At 33.6% G+C, this 18902-nt stretch overlaps 1 protein-coding gene and 1 long non-coding RNA gene across 6 annotated transcripts; one reads left to right on the forward strand and one right to left on the reverse strand.

Moving 5' to 3' along the window:
• Positions 1 to 5021: 5021 nt before the first annotated feature.
• On the reverse strand, positions 5022 to 9963 carry LOC148629941 (uncharacterized). 4 transcript variants are annotated; one of them, XM_088560074.1, is made up of 2 exons: positions 9826 to 9963; positions 5022 to 6056 (listed from the first exon to the last, which is right to left on the reverse strand). In XM_088560074.1, exon 2 carries the CDS (start codon positions 6032 to 6034, stop codon positions 5336 to 5338), a length of 699 nt encoding a protein of 232 aa, XP_088416200.1. In that variant the 5' UTR covers positions 6035 to 6056; positions 9826 to 9963; the 3' UTR covers positions 5022 to 5335. The 4 variants fall into 4 exon arrangements, with proteins under 4 accessions (XP_088416200.1, XP_088416192.1, XP_088416208.1 ...); XM_088560066.1 differs by having other exon boundaries at positions 9402 to 9832; XM_088560082.1 differs by lacking the exon at positions 9826 to 9963 and adding an exon at positions 9262 to 9381.
• Positions 7968 to 15907, forward strand: LOC148629942 (uncharacterized). Of its 2 annotated transcripts, none has more exons than XR_015918327.1 (3): positions 7968 to 8131; positions 11534 to 12644; positions 13233 to 15907. It is a non-coding gene; the product is annotated as an uncharacterized LOC148629942 (long non-coding RNA). The 2 variants fall into 2 exon arrangements; XR_015918316.1 differs by lacking the exon at positions 7968 to 8131 and adding an exon at positions 9870 to 9976 and having other exon boundaries at positions 13233 to 15906.
• Positions 15908 to 18902: the final 2995 nt, after the last annotated feature.

Here is an 18902-nt window from a genome sequence, read left to right on the forward strand (position 1 = left end):
AACTATTGACCAAACTTTACGACAAACGTGATGACTTTTCATTTAGAATTGTCAATTTTCTTTTCATCTGTGGCAACATCCCTTCGGCTCCTGCGTATGGAGTGTTCATATCACAACTCATACGTTATGCCAGAGCTTGCCGACTTTTTGTATCGCGCTAGAACTCTAACAAATAGGCTTCTGGAACAGGGTTATGTTGTTACAAGATTGAAGTCATCACTACAGAAGTTTTATGGTCGTTATCATTAAATCGTGGATCGTTATGGTGTATCCATCAGCACCATGAAAACTGATTTATTCAACGGGTCATAGTTTTCCTTTCCTCGTTTGTCTACCCCAGACTTGACTTTTTATGAGCAACTCGGCGGGTGTTTCTAGAGAAACAAAGGACGCTTACCCTACCGGTTGCTCATTTACTTTTATTACTTTGTATGTATGATTTTAGTTACTTTATGTTCTTTGTTGTGTCTGTCTGTTTTCCATTTCTGGTCTTTGTCCCTGGATTACATTCTTTTGATTACCGCTATAACCTTGGTTCCCTTGATTACTCTTTCTATCATTCCTTTCCATGATGCGTGACAGGCCTTTATTTTGTCGTAAAATAGTTATATGCAATTCATTTAAAGGACTTGAACTGAACAAATACTGAATACATCTCAAATCTAGCGTGCATGCAATTTCGAATGATACTTGAGCAAACTTTACACTTCTCACCTGGAAGAGAAGGGTGGAAGATTTCAAGTGTCAGTCTTTGTAAGAATCAGGCAGTGAGTGAAATATGGTATGAAAAAACCTACCATTCTGATAATGTAATTTGACTATTTGGACCATCACAATCAAGGAATAAAGACAAGATTTTCCATATCATGCTGAACCATTCAGTTACAAGTTCATTGAAATGCACTGAAAATGAACATGTCAATGGCAGATAACTCTGTCGAAAACCCCATTCTTTTAAGATTATATTGAAAAATATCTGAGCAAATCCAATGATGCAGAGATCGAATTTTTTTTTACAGATAGAGAATGCACCCTTGAGTGATATTTTATTGTCATACACTGTATCGGTTGGTTTTTGACATGCTTGTTTCTGATTTTTCCTATTTTGCCTGATTCTTTACAAACACGTACACTTAAGTTAAGATGTTTTTCCTTCGAGTTTGTGATAGAGCACGAGTAACATTAAACTTAACAGTCACATTTGTCATTCCCAGTTTATCTAGATAAAAAACCTTACTGAAAACTTGATGAACATATTGATGAAATTTATATCGTTTTAAAATATTTTACCATTAAAAAATTCCCCGTATACACAATGACCCACATTCACGGGTTTGACTATGTCCGGAGACTGTGTAAAGACTTTGATGCCTTACATCGTCCGTGAGAGACTCCAAACGGTAGCCAAGGACGTTAAGAAACAGCTCATTCCGTCATGTATTACGCATATGAGTGTAAACCGTGTCTAACAGTATTGAGTATAATTATATGTCAGCACGAAAACGAAAATTAAACCAAGTATAGGAACAGTCAGCTGATTGTCAGCGTCACTCATATCATGCAAATGATTTGACTAACACTGTTATGAAAGATTTTTGGGGATTTTAGTGGTTTATATCCACAAAGACAGTCGAGTTATTTTCTATAAGCAGCGATGTTCTAGCTTTATAATGCACGAAATGAAGGATATAACGGATATACGTAAAGTGCTATCGTTTTCAAATGTATTGTTATAGTGTTATTTAAACAGATCTACATAAAAAATCTATTGAGCAGATTTAATTTAGAGCATCAAAGGTCCTAACTTATAAAGACATTTAGGTTCGTTTGTGATATTATATATTAATTCTTATAACAAATTATACTGGTAATACTTATAAATAAAGCAAATCTTTAGAACAGAAAGAAATATTTATGGTTTAATTATATGGCATATATCTACATTTAAGTTTATAAGTAAAATTTATGACTACGTGTACACAGGGAGCAAATATTTGTCTTACCAAAACCGGGATTTAGTTCGCTAATACGGAAAGTTCAATATCTTATTTCAATGGTTATATAGGTATATATAAGTATTTGGTTGGAGTGTCATTAAACGTATTATGATAAAAATGTCCGATACTTTTAGACAAAAATCGAAGCTTAATCCATTCATTAATACAAATCACAAGGTCGGTTCTGACACCATTTGACCACGTTTATTTCTTCATTGCATTTTAGTGATTTGTACTAAATACTCACAGATTTAAGTACAATTTAAGAGATTGCAAGTCATTATTTTTGCTAGATATTGTTATCGATAAAACAATACCATATCCTGTATCAGTAACATCGATAAAACAATACCATATCCTGTATCAGTAACATCGTTAACATTTATGGTCTCGAAATATTATATAGTATGATATTTATTTCATTAGTTGTTGTTAAAACAGTCATTCAGAGAGTACCATTCTAGAATGCCTTTATATCATTACTGTTATTTTTCTTATTTTCCATCGAATTTCCACGATGTTGAACGGAGAATGTCACTGATAACCCTTTATTGTGGTTTTGTTTTCTGTCATCACGAATTTGTCTGTCCATTATCGTACATACACACTTGTCGTAATAGCTGCCTCCGGGAAAATGCGCTTTTGATATTCAGTCCATTTTGATTCTGATAATTTTACCATTTTTTACAAATCGCAACAAACTTGCAATAAAAAATATATAATGTCCAAAGTAAACAACCATGACCGTTAAATTACTGCAAAAAAAATATTTTAAAAAGCAATACAACATATATTTTGCTTTTTTCGAATTCCCGACACGTAAACGAGATAGCAAATGTTGTAAATTGATTATGATAAGGACAGAAACAATAAACAGACACAATAATCTTATGGTTTCAAGCTATATTAAACTCATTTTAATTTTAATAATGCTCATTTAAACTCATTTTTATTTCAATAGTGCCTGTTTACAATATATTTAACTCTGCCCGATGCTTTATCTAGTATCATAGCTTATATCTTACTTAATGCTTGTTTTTATCTCTTCGTCTATCACATTTGACATTAAATTTAATTTCTTTAATCCCTCATCTTTATTGAGGAACAGGTAGTCATGGGTTATATCACTGACAAATCATTTCTAGCAGGGTGTTAAAAGTTTATCGACAAGCTTATAATTTGTAAATATAAAAAGTATTATTCCTTATGTCAAGTGTCAACTTAAGATTTTGTCCTAAAAATATAATTCATTAATCGCTGTCATTCCCTAAAATCATTTTTTATGTGGAAGAGCTTACATATATTGGTTTAATCAAACTTAAATCAGCCCAAGAACGTATGTGGTATTCATTGCTAAGATATGCTCATTTATACTTTAATAACCACTACATTTTCTCATTCGAATATGAAAGGTCTATATACTGACAAAAGAAATCAGCACGTTCTGACAAACCTACGTTTGCAAACAAATAATCTTACTTTAAGAGTGGCAAAAAATACTATGAAATGAATATCGTAGTTAGAGGAAAGAGTAATCAATGAACCAAGATTCCAAAAGAACCAAAAGAATGTAATTCAGGGACAAAGACCAGACCTTGGTTCCCTTGGTTACTCTTTGACAAGGAATGAATGATTTTTTTGAACCCTTACAATGTCATAATTTTAATTTTCGAGTTGCCAATCACGTCTGTCTGCTTCATGTAAACAATAAATAAGTTAAACTGACACTGGGATTAATCACAACTGTAAAAGCAGCTTCACTACAACAAATGGTATCTGTATTTAAAGAGAAACAGTGCTTTATGTGTAAATAGTTTAAAACCAAGCCTTGGCGACACTGTATTTGAAAAAAATCACATAAGTCTGAGAATATTCTTAACGGATTATAATATTAAAAAGCCCCTATAATTAAACCCTGCTCCGAAGGTCTAAGAGAGCGGGTTTACTGTTTTAGCCTTGTTCGTGTGTTCGTGTTTTTCCATTGCAGCGGCTTGAAATTTTAAAGCATTTTTCCTGTAGGTATGCAATACGGTGAGATTCATTTTCGGAAAAATTCAACAACTTCCTGTTTACCGATGACTTTGTTTATTTTCCTTATATCGTGATTGAAAGCGGGGAAATCACTAGTGAGCCATCCCTCACAGATTTCTTGTTTGATCGGCTTTGCCATGGAATTTAGGAATATTCTCAGACTTAAAAATCTTTTTTCATTTATTTGTGGCGGCTATTTGCTCCTCCGCTCCATCCGATCATGATTGATACAGGGAAATAATGTAAGCATGTAGGGTCTGAAAAAAATCCCAACGGTGTTAGAACTGTCAAATTTGCGAGGATTTTTTTTGTTTTTGTTGTTGTCTCGGACTCGTACTGCAGTGACATCTATGGCAACATCCAGCGCCTCTACACTACTCTGTGAAAAGGCTTTTTAAAATATAGCTTTCTCTGGCTGGGTCATTCCTCTTCGTAGGATAAATCTAGGGTTGAAACTTAGTATACGCTGTTTGGTAGTGCAGGACAGCTCATCTAGGTACATGTTACTATGTAGGATAGAGGGTCAAATTAACGATACACATGATTTTTCATATATTTTTTGTAACATATGAAAAACATGTTTTTCGTGTGCTTTTCGTATGTTAAGGACCGCCATGAAAAGAAATGTTTTCAATTAAAATAAAAATAAATAATACTTTCTCATTAAAACATTGATAGGTTAACAAATGTTTTCCCAGATGATTTCAATCATTAAAGACATATGTTTTCATTTGAATTGGAATAAAATATACAACTCATGAGTTTTAATGGGCAAAATCAGATATATTTCCATACCGGCCCTAAACAAATGTTTCCATATGTTTGAAACGTTAGAAAACATATGTAGCATTTTTTTTTCCGCAAGATAACGGAAGTATGATAGGGTCTGAAAAATTCGAAATAGGGCATTCGACTTTGTCCAAATAGTTTTCCGTTCGAAAATTTACCGTATTGGATGTTATGGATATGCATTTCTTTTGAAGAATATAAAAATCAATCGTCAAGTTTTATTTCTCATTTGTGCAGTAACCCATGCAAATGATCTGTTGTCACGTGTTGTGCTTAGTCATATTTTTTGGGGTAAAATTGTGAAAACCAACGCAAGAATAGTAATATGAAGGAGAAAAACATAACAGATACGATACAAACTTTAAGTTTACATCAGCATTTTGTTTTTATATAGATGTGTTGCTTTGTTTAGAACGAACCAAAATCAGATACAATAAAAATAAAGGTAAGGTACATTATTGCATTCCAACATGAAAGTCTACGAGATAAATATATCCTTTGAATAAACGTGAAAATACTCATTTTTTTACGGCACTTCCTTTGGACGATCTATCTGAAGGCGATGCAGTTCCTGATTTCCTGAGACTATGAGGAGAACCTCCTGGAGACGTTTTGTAACCATTTCTAGTATGCCGGACTGGTGACAGGCTTTTTGTTTCTTTTACAGTTTGTTTTGATTGATTTCGCTTTGTAGTTTCCATTGTTAATACTTCTGAGTCAATTTTTCGAGCTTCCGGTGAGTTTTCCAATAATTTTCCTACCGCAGAATCCGCATTATTGGAGTTTGTTTCGTTTTCATTGCAAAGCGGAGATCTTACATGTACAGTTTTTCTTGGTCTCTGAACAGTACCGTCATAGGTATTGCTTCTTTCCCTTCCATGGCGTAATATTCCATCCGGATGTAAATGTGTATGAATATCATCTTTTGACTTGTTCTTTTTGGCACAGACTGTAACTAAATTTGACGCAAAGTGCACACTAGGGTGGGGTTTTCTGTAAGTAGTATCGATTGTATTGCTGCGTTCTCTCGGCTGAGGAGACATTTCCTCTTCGTGTCGACATTCAAACAGCGCCTCCCTGAATTCTTGAGATCCTCTTGGCACAAATTTGTTGTCTATTTCATGAAGCCTTTTGTGAACATCTAAATCGTTAAACGCTTTTGAAATTTCATTTACTGCGTCGGTACTCATATCGAACGTCACCACAGGAATAGGCATTAAACTGGAGTTATTTTAGTTCCTGCAACGAAAATAAAAAGATAGTAATCCCCTATAATCCATTGCAGTTTCGCTGAATAGAATCTATGTGCACGAAAACGGTTAAAATTTAGTATCCATCGAGCATAAATGTTGAATAATTACTAGATGATCCGTGCTACAAAGACATAGTCAAAATGTATGCGTTAAATTACTACTACCTTGGAAGTTATTAGCAACTCGATGTTACGAAAAAAGTTATTACATTACCTTTACAAATTTCGTCAAAGGATGTGTCGTTATATCGCAGTTACAATCATATAATACTCCGATGAAATAAATGAAAACATTTTGAAATAATTATATACATACAATATCATGTTAACTTACAAAGCATTGGATCAAAATGTATGTAATATAGATGAGAATGAACATTAAATAAAATATTCCCTATATCGATTCAACAATAATCAATTTGTTACTTTCAATAGTTAGACTGACCTTCCAGACAATTGGGGTGTATTTGCTTTTGTATTCAAGAAGGTGCAATTATGGAAAGGTTTCAATTACTGAAAGAATAGGAAATTGATAAGAATCTAAAAATGTTTTTGCAGAAAATTTGAACCTGTTTCATTGCAATCTCTTTGAATGACAGCACTTACGTAGTTATAAATATTGTTAAAGAGAATCCCAATCGCAATTACATCGATTTACAATAATTAATGACAGATGTAGCAGATGACGTGAAACTTGTCACGAAGTCTGACATCACCAAGGGCACCATAGAATGGAAATCTTAAAAGAACAAGCTGTCAAATAAAACAAATATATTCAATATAGAAATGTGTAATAGAAGACAGTATTTTCGACAAAAAACTGCAATGCAGACAAAATAATATGTCCAGCCTGACGAACGGACCCACATGCAGAAAATACATATTCTTTTGATGACAAATTTATTCCAAAAGGGTTTCGTTTCAGAAATAGCATGGTTATTAGAACAGAAAAGTCTTGTTTTCTAAAACACTGCATAAAGCGCATATGTTGCTACCTCGAGATATGAAAATGGCACTATTCTGGATTGTAGATTATAAATAGTAATTGTCTTTAATTTGACTTTAATACAAAAAGTTCAAGGTAAGGTATTTTTTTTATGTATAATTCATAGTATAAATAAACAACAATAAAGAAACACAGTTTGATTGAATAAGGGTTTCGTTTCGAACTTTCGAAACATTACGTACGGCCCATACTTCAAACGAATCTCGAATACCGTATATTTGGATAAAGAATAGCTTCACAGAATATCACCGAAACATAAATTAACAGTTTACCTTTTAACGATTTAGAGAAAGAAATTCATGTGTAACTTTCAACGTCTCAAGTGTAAAATACGATATTTAAAATGTTTTCTTGTCAGGAAGATTTTTTGATAGTCGGAGTCCACGTTGCTTTCGAGTTACAATAGGTATTCTTTTGAACATTCCAATATAAAAGTAATTTCAACTTGTTCGGTGATTCCACGTGAAGTGTCTTGCTATTTTCAAATTTTGAACATATATAAGGTTTAAACCGGTTCTTCTTCAACCAAGACATGTGCTGTAAATAATATTTACCCTATCGATAGAAAAACTCGCATTTAAAACCAAAACTTTACAATTTCGAGTTGAAAATTAAAAACTACCTGAAGGGTAATCTACTTGAAATTAATCAGCTATTTCAGTTTTATAAAAAAAAAATTTTTTAAAAAATCATACGTGTCGTGACCAATGTATTTAGTCGAGTGAATGTTGATATTTTCTTTGGAGAAAATTTACCTTGTGTCAGTGGGTTGAACGTCACATTCTGTAATTACTATTTCCTTGTTCAAATTTAATTCTATACCTCATTAAATTTATCAAGGTGAAATATGGCAAAGCGGTTGTCATATATTATGTCATAATTCGCTAAGATTTTGATATTTTAAAAATTTCATTGGATTAGGTAATCAACAACTCAGAAAGGTACATGAACAGCTGATCAAACGGAAACATAAATCAGCTACTGTTATCGATTTTGTTTTTTGTAGTGGATGACATTTAAGATAACGAGGCTGTTACCTGATACATTAATAATGAGGTATATCAATTAAGAATTTATAATTTAACATTGTTTTATCTATGGCTTCATTTGTAATTACTTTCATCACAACGTTAAAGGTCGGTTTTTACATTTGGAAGTAGCAACCGACAAATTTCAATTATGTTTCAGTTCTTGCAGCTGAAATTGAAATGCGTAAAACTTGATTGATAGTTTTATGCTCATTCAACAAAGTTATGGTCAAATGTCAACTGTCTCTGTACCCGTTCATCCGCTGCTTTCCATCCAATGGTTTTATCTTATATGACATTTTTGGGGTTTTTTGGGGGTTTTTTGTTTGTTTTTTTTTGTTTTGTTTTTTTTATTGTTGTTTGTTTTTTTTTTTGTTTTTTATTTTTTTTTTTTTTTTGTTTGTTTGTTTTTTTTTTTTTGGTTTTTTTTTTTTCGAACTACAATTGTGTTATATTTTCACATAACGTGGTTTTCTTGTTCCGCATGTACTTTTTAAAATTTATCGGCCATATCAATATATTGACACATTGTTACCTCGTATATTCAGGAGTAATCAAGAGAACCAAGGTTATAGCGGTAATCAAAAGAATGTAATCCAGGGACCAAGGCCAGACATGGAAAACAGACATACACAACAAAGAACATAAAGTAACTAAAATCCTACATACAAAGTAACAAAAGCAAATGAGCAACTCGGACTCCACAAAAAACTGGGCGCAAGAAATTAAGTATACTTCTTATTATAACTACGATGCTTTTACTCATTGCAATAATTATATTAATGTATGTGGTAGTTTAGCAAAAATGTAATGCATGGCATTAAAATGCATGCAAATGGGTCATAGAGGACGCTTGGGTGACTAGCAAATGTATTCCCTATCATCATCCGTCATCCTTATTTGAGGAACATCACGTAAATGAGATCTAAGTTATCAAAATGCGAAATTACAGAAGAGGTATTATATCAGTGAAGACGATATTATATAAAACTTACATGTACTCTGTATAGCTTATAGGAAAAAAATATTTTGCTCACCTATTGAAACAGCTTATTTTACAAAAAATCACTTATTTTCTTATCCTTATTTTGATTTCGATTACACTTCTACTGTTAGTTGTTAATATCATTTGTATGCACAATTTTACCTTCGACTCACCTGATGTAACGAACTTTTATTGACATTCCATTTTGTATTCTTCGAAATTACATTTTCTACAACCCTTGTCACTTGCAGAGACATATTGGTGGCTAAGAACAAAGAAAAACTATAATCTTCTGGTTTAGATTAATACTTACCCTGAGATTTATTTGTTTTAGTATTTCATCCATAATTTAATTTAAACTTCAGATGTTCCTGAACTACTGAGATATTTGTCACTTTAACCACAATATTTGAAATCGGAATTACAGATCAATCCCATAATATAAATAAGGTCACTGGTGTGTTTATCCTAACATTGACAAGTGTTTATAACATGAGAATCTTAATGAAAATCCATAGATATAAATAAATCAAAATTTAAAGAATGATATCTCTCGTAATAACCGATGACAATTTTATATAGTCAATATTCCATATCAATTATGTTCCACACTTAAGCCAAATTTCTTTGGTTGTAAGTAAAGGTCTTTAGGCCGACACAATATTGCACTCTTTTATACTGTGTCTCACAAATGAAACTAGTGAGATCAAAATAAACTGTCAATACGTATTACGTGCATTTAATTTCTTGATAAGACCTTCCCTTCGAAACAGTTCTTCAAGTCCCTTTCAGTGCTACCAACGACATAATTAACTCGCACTGTATTGAAGTAACCTAAATGTAAACATTGGCTTACAAATCATTAACTTAACTCATTCAATGCAGAAGGTACCGTTAATGTTTCTTCGTATGTTAAATATTTGTCTTGTTGATTTAAATTTCCGATTGTCACACTTTAAAATATTGGTTAATATTCAAATATTGATACGAATCGGACTACCGTGTCATATTTCAACAAGATCGTTCGTCACTTTTATCAAATGTCACATTTAATAATTGTCCCGTACAGGGAAGGCCTTTGAATATAAATTACAGGTCATATACTCAATTGATCCTTGACCAACTTTTTAAAAGGACGTGGACTACTGTGATAGAACAATGACTTGACTAATTCGGGTTCAATATGTCTTTTACTTTTAACAAATCTTTTAGATTTAAATTACATTTAATGTCCTCAATTTCAGGCCAATGAACCGTTAACGTCTTCCGTTCAACTTTGTATTATGTCTTTTTTATGTGTTTTTTTTTTTGTTTGTTTTGTTTTTCAATTTAAACCTTTCAATATGACCATAATTAAATCAAATTAGTTATACATAGAAGGTTGTAAATCTTGTAAAATAATACTACCGAAAACAAATTGACAATGTATTGAAAACGTACAACAAAGAACAAGTAACTCAATAATGAATATACTGTACACTTAAAACTGTTCCAAAACAGTAATTGTCACTGTGAGTTTATTATAAATTAGTGGAGCAGCTTTACATAGCATTTAAATTGCTGTTTTATACCTAACCTATAGACTAGATGAGTTTTCTTATTGGTGGTAACTCTTTAAAAAACAAAAAAGCTGTTCGGACATTTGTCCTCAGAATAATATTAAAATTAGAAGCTCATTTCGGTTTGTTATGCCCCTGTTTGAAAACCGAGATGTAATAGTGATCATGTTGCCCGTCCGTTCGTCTGTCCGTCCTCAGTTCTTATCCGCTACTCTTCTAAAACGACTGAATGAAATTTGATGAATACATTTTTATCACAAAATGCCTTTTTGTACATATACTATGTTGTTTTGTCCCATCTGAATGGTGTTTTTGGGTTTTCAATATAGTATCAATGGATTGGCGCTAGGATATATAGATTTTTTCTTAGCTACATTGCATTTTTGGGTCTCTGTTTTGTTATATTGATTTTAGTGGGGCAAACCGACACAAGTTTAATAGACGGATGAAATTGTACATCAGTTAAGGTTAAACTGTCGCCGTGTAAGTTTTACCGTCGCCTGTCTGTACGATATAATGGAGTCTTGTGGAAATAACAGGAAGGAACTTGACGTTAATAACGATAATGACATAATTGTTTCCTTAGCTGTCAAATATCGCCGTAGGGTGAGGGTTTAAAATACGTTCAAAACAAACATCGTTATCAATTGCATTTGTACCATAACAATTGTTTTCTTTCTACATTGTTTTATCGATGAATTCAATTGTTCGGAGTAATAAATAATTTAGCTTTCAATCAAGACAACTGTGACGTCAACATGAAGAATGAATTAAATCTTTCTTTGGCATGTTACCTTTAAGAATTAACTATTATCAGTTAAATTCGTGTATTGGTTCCTAAAACCTGTTTCTTTTATTTCATACTAATTGTGATTTGTCATTATAGGAATCCACCACACTATCCACGGAGATCCCGGCTAACAAACTCAATTAGAGGTTTATAGGAATCCACCACACTATCCACGAGGAACCCGGCTAATAAACTCAATTAGGGGTTCATCGGAATCCACCACACTATCCACGAGGAACCCGGCTAACAAACTAAATTAGGGGTTTATAGGAATTCACCACACCATCCACGAGGATCCCGACTAACAAACTCAATTACGGGTTTATAGGAATTCACCACACTATCCACGAGGATCCCGGCCAACAAACTCAATTAGGGTTTTATAGGAATCCACCACACTATCCACGAGGATCCCGGCCAACAAACTCAATTAGGGTTTTATAGGAATCCACCACACTATCCACGAGGATCCCGGCCAACAAACTAAATTAGAGGTTTATAGGACACCACCACACTATCCACGAGGATCCCGGCCAACAAACTCAATTAGAGGTTTATAGGAATCCACCACACTATCCACGAGGATCCCGGATAACAAACTCAATTGGGGGTTTATAGGAATCCACCACACCATCCACGAGGATCCCGGATAACAAACTCAATTAGGGGTTTATAGGTATCCACCACACTATCCACGAGGATCCCTGTAGAAGAACATAACTTTTCCTCTTTAAAACATTCAAAAGCTTAGATATTATACATTCTTCTCTAAGGATCTGAGAGTTTTTCATCAATTGCCTAAGCTAAGGGAAATATGTAAAGTCTGTTGGCCAAGACAAATACCAAATGTCTAAGGAAGACATAAAAAGTACATTGTCCAAGACAAATCACCGATCATTATTTGCATGATTAAAAAAAACATGTCAGACTAGCATAATGAACTAGATTTAACACACAAAATTAATATGGTTTGGGCATGTTACTAGAAGAGAACCAAATTACATCACACGAGTTTTTGAAAAATGGGCACCAGCTGACGGCAGGCGAAACAAAGGAAGGCACAGAGATACCTGATGAAGAATAATGACCTGTGAATTCAGTATTATTTGAAAAACCTTGGGTAAAATGAAAAAAAAATCGCCTAAGATCGAGATCTTTGGAGATATCTGATTACAGAATGATGCGCCTCTGGGCATGAAGAAGACAAGTAAGAAATCTATTATTTCTTCGTGTTTTCTGTCATTTTCTATGTGTTACTTGTAGATTACTTTGTTATGTCTGTCATTGTTATCGCATTGACAAAATAGTTTTTGTTTCGTTTTCTAAATATCGTCTTTCTCTCTCAAATTCGAGATAAGATCGTTGCTTTGGACGAAATTGCTCAGTTATCAAAACATACAATGAAACGTGGTATGGCAGTGAAATCAGATACAAAGAAATTAAACAGAAAGTTTTATCAGATAGTTTAGAATGGCATTTACCGTAAAGCTATGCCTTCAACAGGCGACAAGAAATATGAAGGAACGGTTTTATTTTGAAATGAAACGGTCATGAGTGTGATATGACTTTAATGTGTCGCGTAAATAGTTTTATCTTGAACTTCCCTGCTAGGTTTAATTGTTTTATTTTAATTTGATTTTCTTTGGTCTTGCTTGACAGTTGGTGTTTTCCTTTCGGCCTTTGCTGTTCCTCCTGATGAACCCGTTAGGCCGAAAATCTTCGTTTTCTCACGTTTTGTTAGTATTAAGATTCATTTACCTAAAATGTTGCTACTTTTCACTCATTTATTATTCAGAGTAATTAAAGGAACCAAATTTGAGCGGACATCGAAAGAATATATTCCAAGGTTAAAGACCAGATAGGAAAAATAGATACACACAACAAAACATGAAGTAACCAAAGTGATACGTATAATGAAACAAAATGTAAATGAGCAACCTGGATTTAACTAAATTGGGAGCACGGACCAGATTATACCGGTAGAATAGGCGTCCTTTGCTTTTCTAAAAAAAACACCGCCACTTAGTTGCTCATAAAACGTCACGTTCGGGGTAGACGAAAGAGGAAAGGAAAACGATTGTAAGAAATCTAGCACGGTACAAAAAGTCAGCGTAGTTTCGACAAGCTCTGGCATAACGTGTGGTTGTGATATGAAAACTCCAGCTGCTGAAGGGATATTGCCACAGATGAAAGGAAAGTTGACAATTCGGAATGAGAATTCATCACCTCTGTCGTAAAATTTGATCATGAGTTTTCCATTTCCATCGATCTCTAAATATCGGGTTACAACGAAATAAGCAATGCTCTCCCTTTCGATAGATATACAAAATAATTCAATAAAACATCGTAAAATATAATTTCGAAGTGAAAAGCATTTCTTATTTCGTAATTCAGAGTATTTCGGTATTAAGGGCATAGCAAGTTTAAGAGTTTATTTTCGAGTAAAGAGTTGTATTTCTGGTTTAATACTGAAGCATACGTTCACTGTCTATTGCGTTAAAAATTTAAGGAACAATGTTTAACACTGATTTTTGCTATTTTATTTATTCTTTATTTTCTGTTTAACCCACAGGTTAATATATCGTTGAACTATTTCAGGTAGTTCCTAATACTTTACTTAAATATAATTATATAGTGATTAGTAAATCGAGAGAAACTTCTAAAACTGAATTAAACCGACGCAATAAAACACACTTGTGAAGGATAGCAACTTAAAAAGTAGTATGAAATTAGTTTCAATGACCCAGCAAACATTTCATTAAAAAAACATAAGTATATTGGCTTGAGATTCAACAAAGTAAGAATAAATGTGAAAATCATTGTATAACTTAGATTCTTTTTAAATGTAACAGTTGGTGTTTTAAAGTATACAAACAAAAAAAGAAATTTATGAAAGAAACTTCATTAATTATACACGCTCAAAGTCAGTGCATACAATTTGTATCCCAGTTAAGACACTTCTATTGTTCAGTAAGAACTCTGATATGAAAGAGATATAATAAAATCAACATTTTAAAAAGACAAATGATCACGTTTTTAAGCTATAAAATATGATTTATGGCACTATTTTCTCCCATAGAAATATATAGGAACCATTTGTAAATCAGTTTTAACGTTTCTTATTTTGTCAATTGTAGAGAATATATATAGTATGCCTAGTCCTAAAACTCCAAAAGGTGCCATTCATAAATACCGTTTATTTTAATGGGAGAAATTCGTATACACGAGTGGAAATCCTGTGCAGAATAAAAAAACCCAAAGGCATTCACGAGTGGAAATCCTTGCGACAAGACAAAAGTACAAATGGAGGGAAAATCCTTTTAAGGAAGTAGTAACCAAAATAGTTAAAACGCAGGAAAATCCTTGGAAGAAGCAGTAACCCTAAAAGTACAGACATAAGGGATCTTTGGAAGAAATAGTTACCACAATAGTACAAATGGGAGAAAACTTTTGGAAGAAGTAATACCAATAGTACAAACAAACGGGAATCCTTGGAAGAAGTAGTGACACCAAAGGTACAAACGCAGGAAAATCCTGGGAAGAATTAGTAACCCCAATGGTAGAATCGAAGCGGAAATTCTTGGCAAAAGTAGTAACCCCAATAGTACAAATGGAGGGGGAATCCTTGGAGGTAGTAACCCAAATAGTATGTACGAGGGGCCGTAACCAGAAAGCAAAAAAACGGAATTGATCCTTGGAATGAGTAGTCACCCTAATAGTACAAACGATAGGGATCCTTGGCAGAAGTAGTAACCACAATAGTACAAACTTGAGGAACCTTGGCAGAAAAAGTAACCCTAATAGTTTAAATGGAGGAAATCCTTGGAAGAAGTAGTAAGCCTGAGAAACGAGAGGGATCCTTGGCAAGAGTAGTATCACCAATAATACAAACGAGAGGGATCCTTGGCAAAAAAAGTAACGCCAATAATACAAACGAGATGGATCCTTGGCAGAAGTGGTAACGCCAATAGTATAAACGGGAAAATCCTTGCAAGAAGTAGTAACCCTAATAGTACAAACTAGGGGAGAATCTTAAGTAACCATAGTGTTGATTATCTTTGACATTATTGTAGGTGAGCGAAAGATATGACAAATAATGGTGAAGTGACGACTGCTTACTGTTTATTCGCCAGCAACATAATAAAAACTTTTGGAAGGGCCATTGATTTATTTCCGACGTCGATTTTCCCATTCAAATTGCTCGAAGTGTACATGTGCTTGTCACACATTGTATTGAACACGAAAAAAAACCAAATTACTTGTGTTTATCTAATAGCAGCATTTTGCGGCATGTGCCATCCAACTTTGAATTGTTGATAGAAGGGTACTTAACATTGAAATTATTTATATTGTATATGAAATCCCAGAATTCATCCTAAGTTAGACTCAATTAAAATTGATAGCTGGAGTGTTTATGTGGACATGTTTTCCATTCTGTTTTCAAAACAACTGTTTACCTAAAAAGCGAAAATTAGCCACGTACGGACACTTTTTACGAACCGACTTTCTTGGTATTTTGTTCATAAAAAATCTCCCAATTCAATGTTACGATAAGACATTTCAATGAATAATCAAAGGAACAAAGGCAACAAAGAACATAAAATAACCAAAATAATACATACGAAGTAACAAAAGTAAATGAGAAACTCGGACTCTACTGAAAACTTGAAACATGGTTTGGTGCACCGGTAGGGTAAGCGTTCTCTGTTTTTTTAGAAACACCCGCTGCCTAGTTGCTCATAAAATGGTGCGTCTAGGTTTGGTGAAAGATGAAAAGAAAACTATGACAAGGTGAACAAATCGGTTTTCAGGGAGCAAACGGATAAACCGTAACAAACCACGAGCTCAAGATCACAACCATAACTTCAATTTCGTAGCAGTAATACCCTGTTCAGAGAGTCTAGCTCGGTCCGCGTAGTTACGGCAAGCTCTGGCACGGGGCGTTAAACCAATGATGCTTCTTTGGAAGTGTTCATTTAGAGCAAAAATGTCGAAAATGCGGTTTTTACTAATTCTGTAGCTAATTTTGGTCCTCAAACTGATTTTTCACAAATTTGCATTTTTTGAGAACAATAGACGTTTTTCTACAGATTCTAATGCTTTAAGGCATTTGAACAACAGTTTTTTTTCAAATAGGCCTTACTTGTGATCATAATCCTGGGGAAAATGTTTCAAATGTATTAATCTTTGTCTTTTATCGTTGTGATTAATTGTATTACACAACATGTTTTGATGCTTGTATTACACATTTGCGTCTCAATAGCTTGAATTATTGTTTTACTTTCCACACTCTTTCTCTCAATCACGATGCAGATTTTTGCATGCTTGCGTATCCAAGAACTTAAAAGATTTACTTATGTAATTATGTATAGTATTGTTTCAATATTTTACAGCAGTTGTCAAGTTGCTTTTTGTTAAATCCTTGTCATTGTGAACCTAGACATATTCGACAAATCGTTTCCTACTCAATAAGTGTATAAGCTTACAAAGAAAATTAGGAAAGAAAATCTTTATGTTAACGAGACAGGCTTGTTAGACAAAATTCTATCGTGTCAATATGTCGAGTATACACGCAAACCGTGCATTCAACTCCCAAGTTGTGTTTGTTCTTCTCAAGTATCTATAATTCATACCGGTATTAGCTTATATTTCTTTCAAATAAAAAAGAAATCTTATTGAAGTGCTGTCTCGACACGACACCGTACTACAAACATTGCATTACGTGGCTATTATAAGCATCAACATGGATGTCTCAAGATTACTTCAATGTCAACAGTTTTCCCAATACTAATGACAACGACGTAGATATATACATGATTACTGATAACCATAGATTGTGGGTTGAAACATTTCAATTGAAATGTATAAGTTGCCAGGTGTAAGTATTTTGTATTGATTTTGTCAATACCGTTTTGAGTTTAAAGTGTTTAAACAATAAACAAAATATTCTCTTTTAATGATAAACAAATTTCATATTTTTGTCCATTTGTAGCGGTTTATGGTCTGATAGACAATGAGCATGTGACGATAAAGTCTTCTCAGTTTTCAGTACTTCATGATATAATATTTATTTATTGCAATCCAACAGATAGATATAAATACAAAATAACTCATATTAATACAGTGGTTCAAGGAGTAACCTGTCATCAGCAGCATCTGAATCAAATACAAAGTATGATCTGCATCGAAAAAAGAATTGTACTCAAGAACTATTAAAAATTAAAACTGTCGAAACAGGAAGTCAAATCCATCACCAAGAGGTTTTACCATGTGCATTACAATCAAGTGAAATGTACGAACATCATTGATAAGCCATTGAAAATGTATGGAGCGCCGCAGCTGCCGTATGCGTACTTACTTCTATATATGTACATACTTGTCCATATATACACATACTTTGTCTATTTATGCAAATATTTGTTTATATGCACATATTTGTTTATATGCACATACTTTTTCTCTTTATGCATATACTTTTTCTCTTTATGCACATTCTCCATGCAGGTCCGGGTGTTGAAGAATAGGCCTGCAGCAGCGCTAAGTTCGTCGTAAAAGGCGACTAAATAGTGCTCAGAACCCTAGCCGGGGGCTAGGGCGCTCTGCCCACAGAGCAACTGGAATGTGTGCCCCAGGAGGTGGAATGGGGTACCCCTGGTGTGTTACATGCTGGGGTTGACAGTGGCAATCAAAATTTGTCGACCCCATTGTCCTTGTGTCCCATCCCTTTTTCATTTCATCATCATTTCATGTTCATTGTCTGAATATACCTGAAATATTGCTGCTCGGACGTTAATCCCCAACAGACAAACAAACAAACTCTTTATGCACATACTTTGTCTTTTTATGCAAATATTGTCTATATGCACATACCTTTCTCTATATGCACATGCTTGTTCTATATATGCACATACTTTTTTCTATATATGCACATACTTGTCTATATATGCACATACTTTTTTCTATATATGCACATACTTGTCTATATATGCACATACGTTTTTCTATATATGCACATACTTGTCTATATATGCACATACTTGTCTATATGTGCACATACCTTTCCCTATATGCACATGCTTGTTCTATATATGCACATACTTTTTTCTATATATGCACATGATTTTTCTCTATAGTTTTTCTATATATGTCACGTAGTTCTCCATGTGTATACTTTTATCTGATTTTCCTGGTAGTTCTTCGTGGGTATACTCATATTCAATATGAGAATGGCCATGCATATAATTTACATTTTCCGGATGGAAGGAATGCTGGGTAAAAGTAAGCATTAAATAAAAGGCAGAGCCTCTGATGCTGACTGTGTTAAAGAAAATTGATTGCAAGAAGTGTACGAAAATTTGGAACTTGAAGCCATAACTCCTGATATCATTAGTCTGCTCTCAAAACAAAATTTGCAAATGTTAGGTATCCCAAATGCATGTAATATGATGAAATTGCAGGCAGAGAG

This window comes from Perna viridis, chromosome 1 (genome assembly GCF_037379345.1).
Source record: "Perna viridis isolate PV_CMFRI_1.1 ecotype Kerala chromosome 1, ASM3737934v1, whole genome shotgun sequence".
Lineage (NCBI taxonomy): Eukaryota > Metazoa > Mollusca > Bivalvia > Mytilida > Mytilidae > Perna > Perna viridis.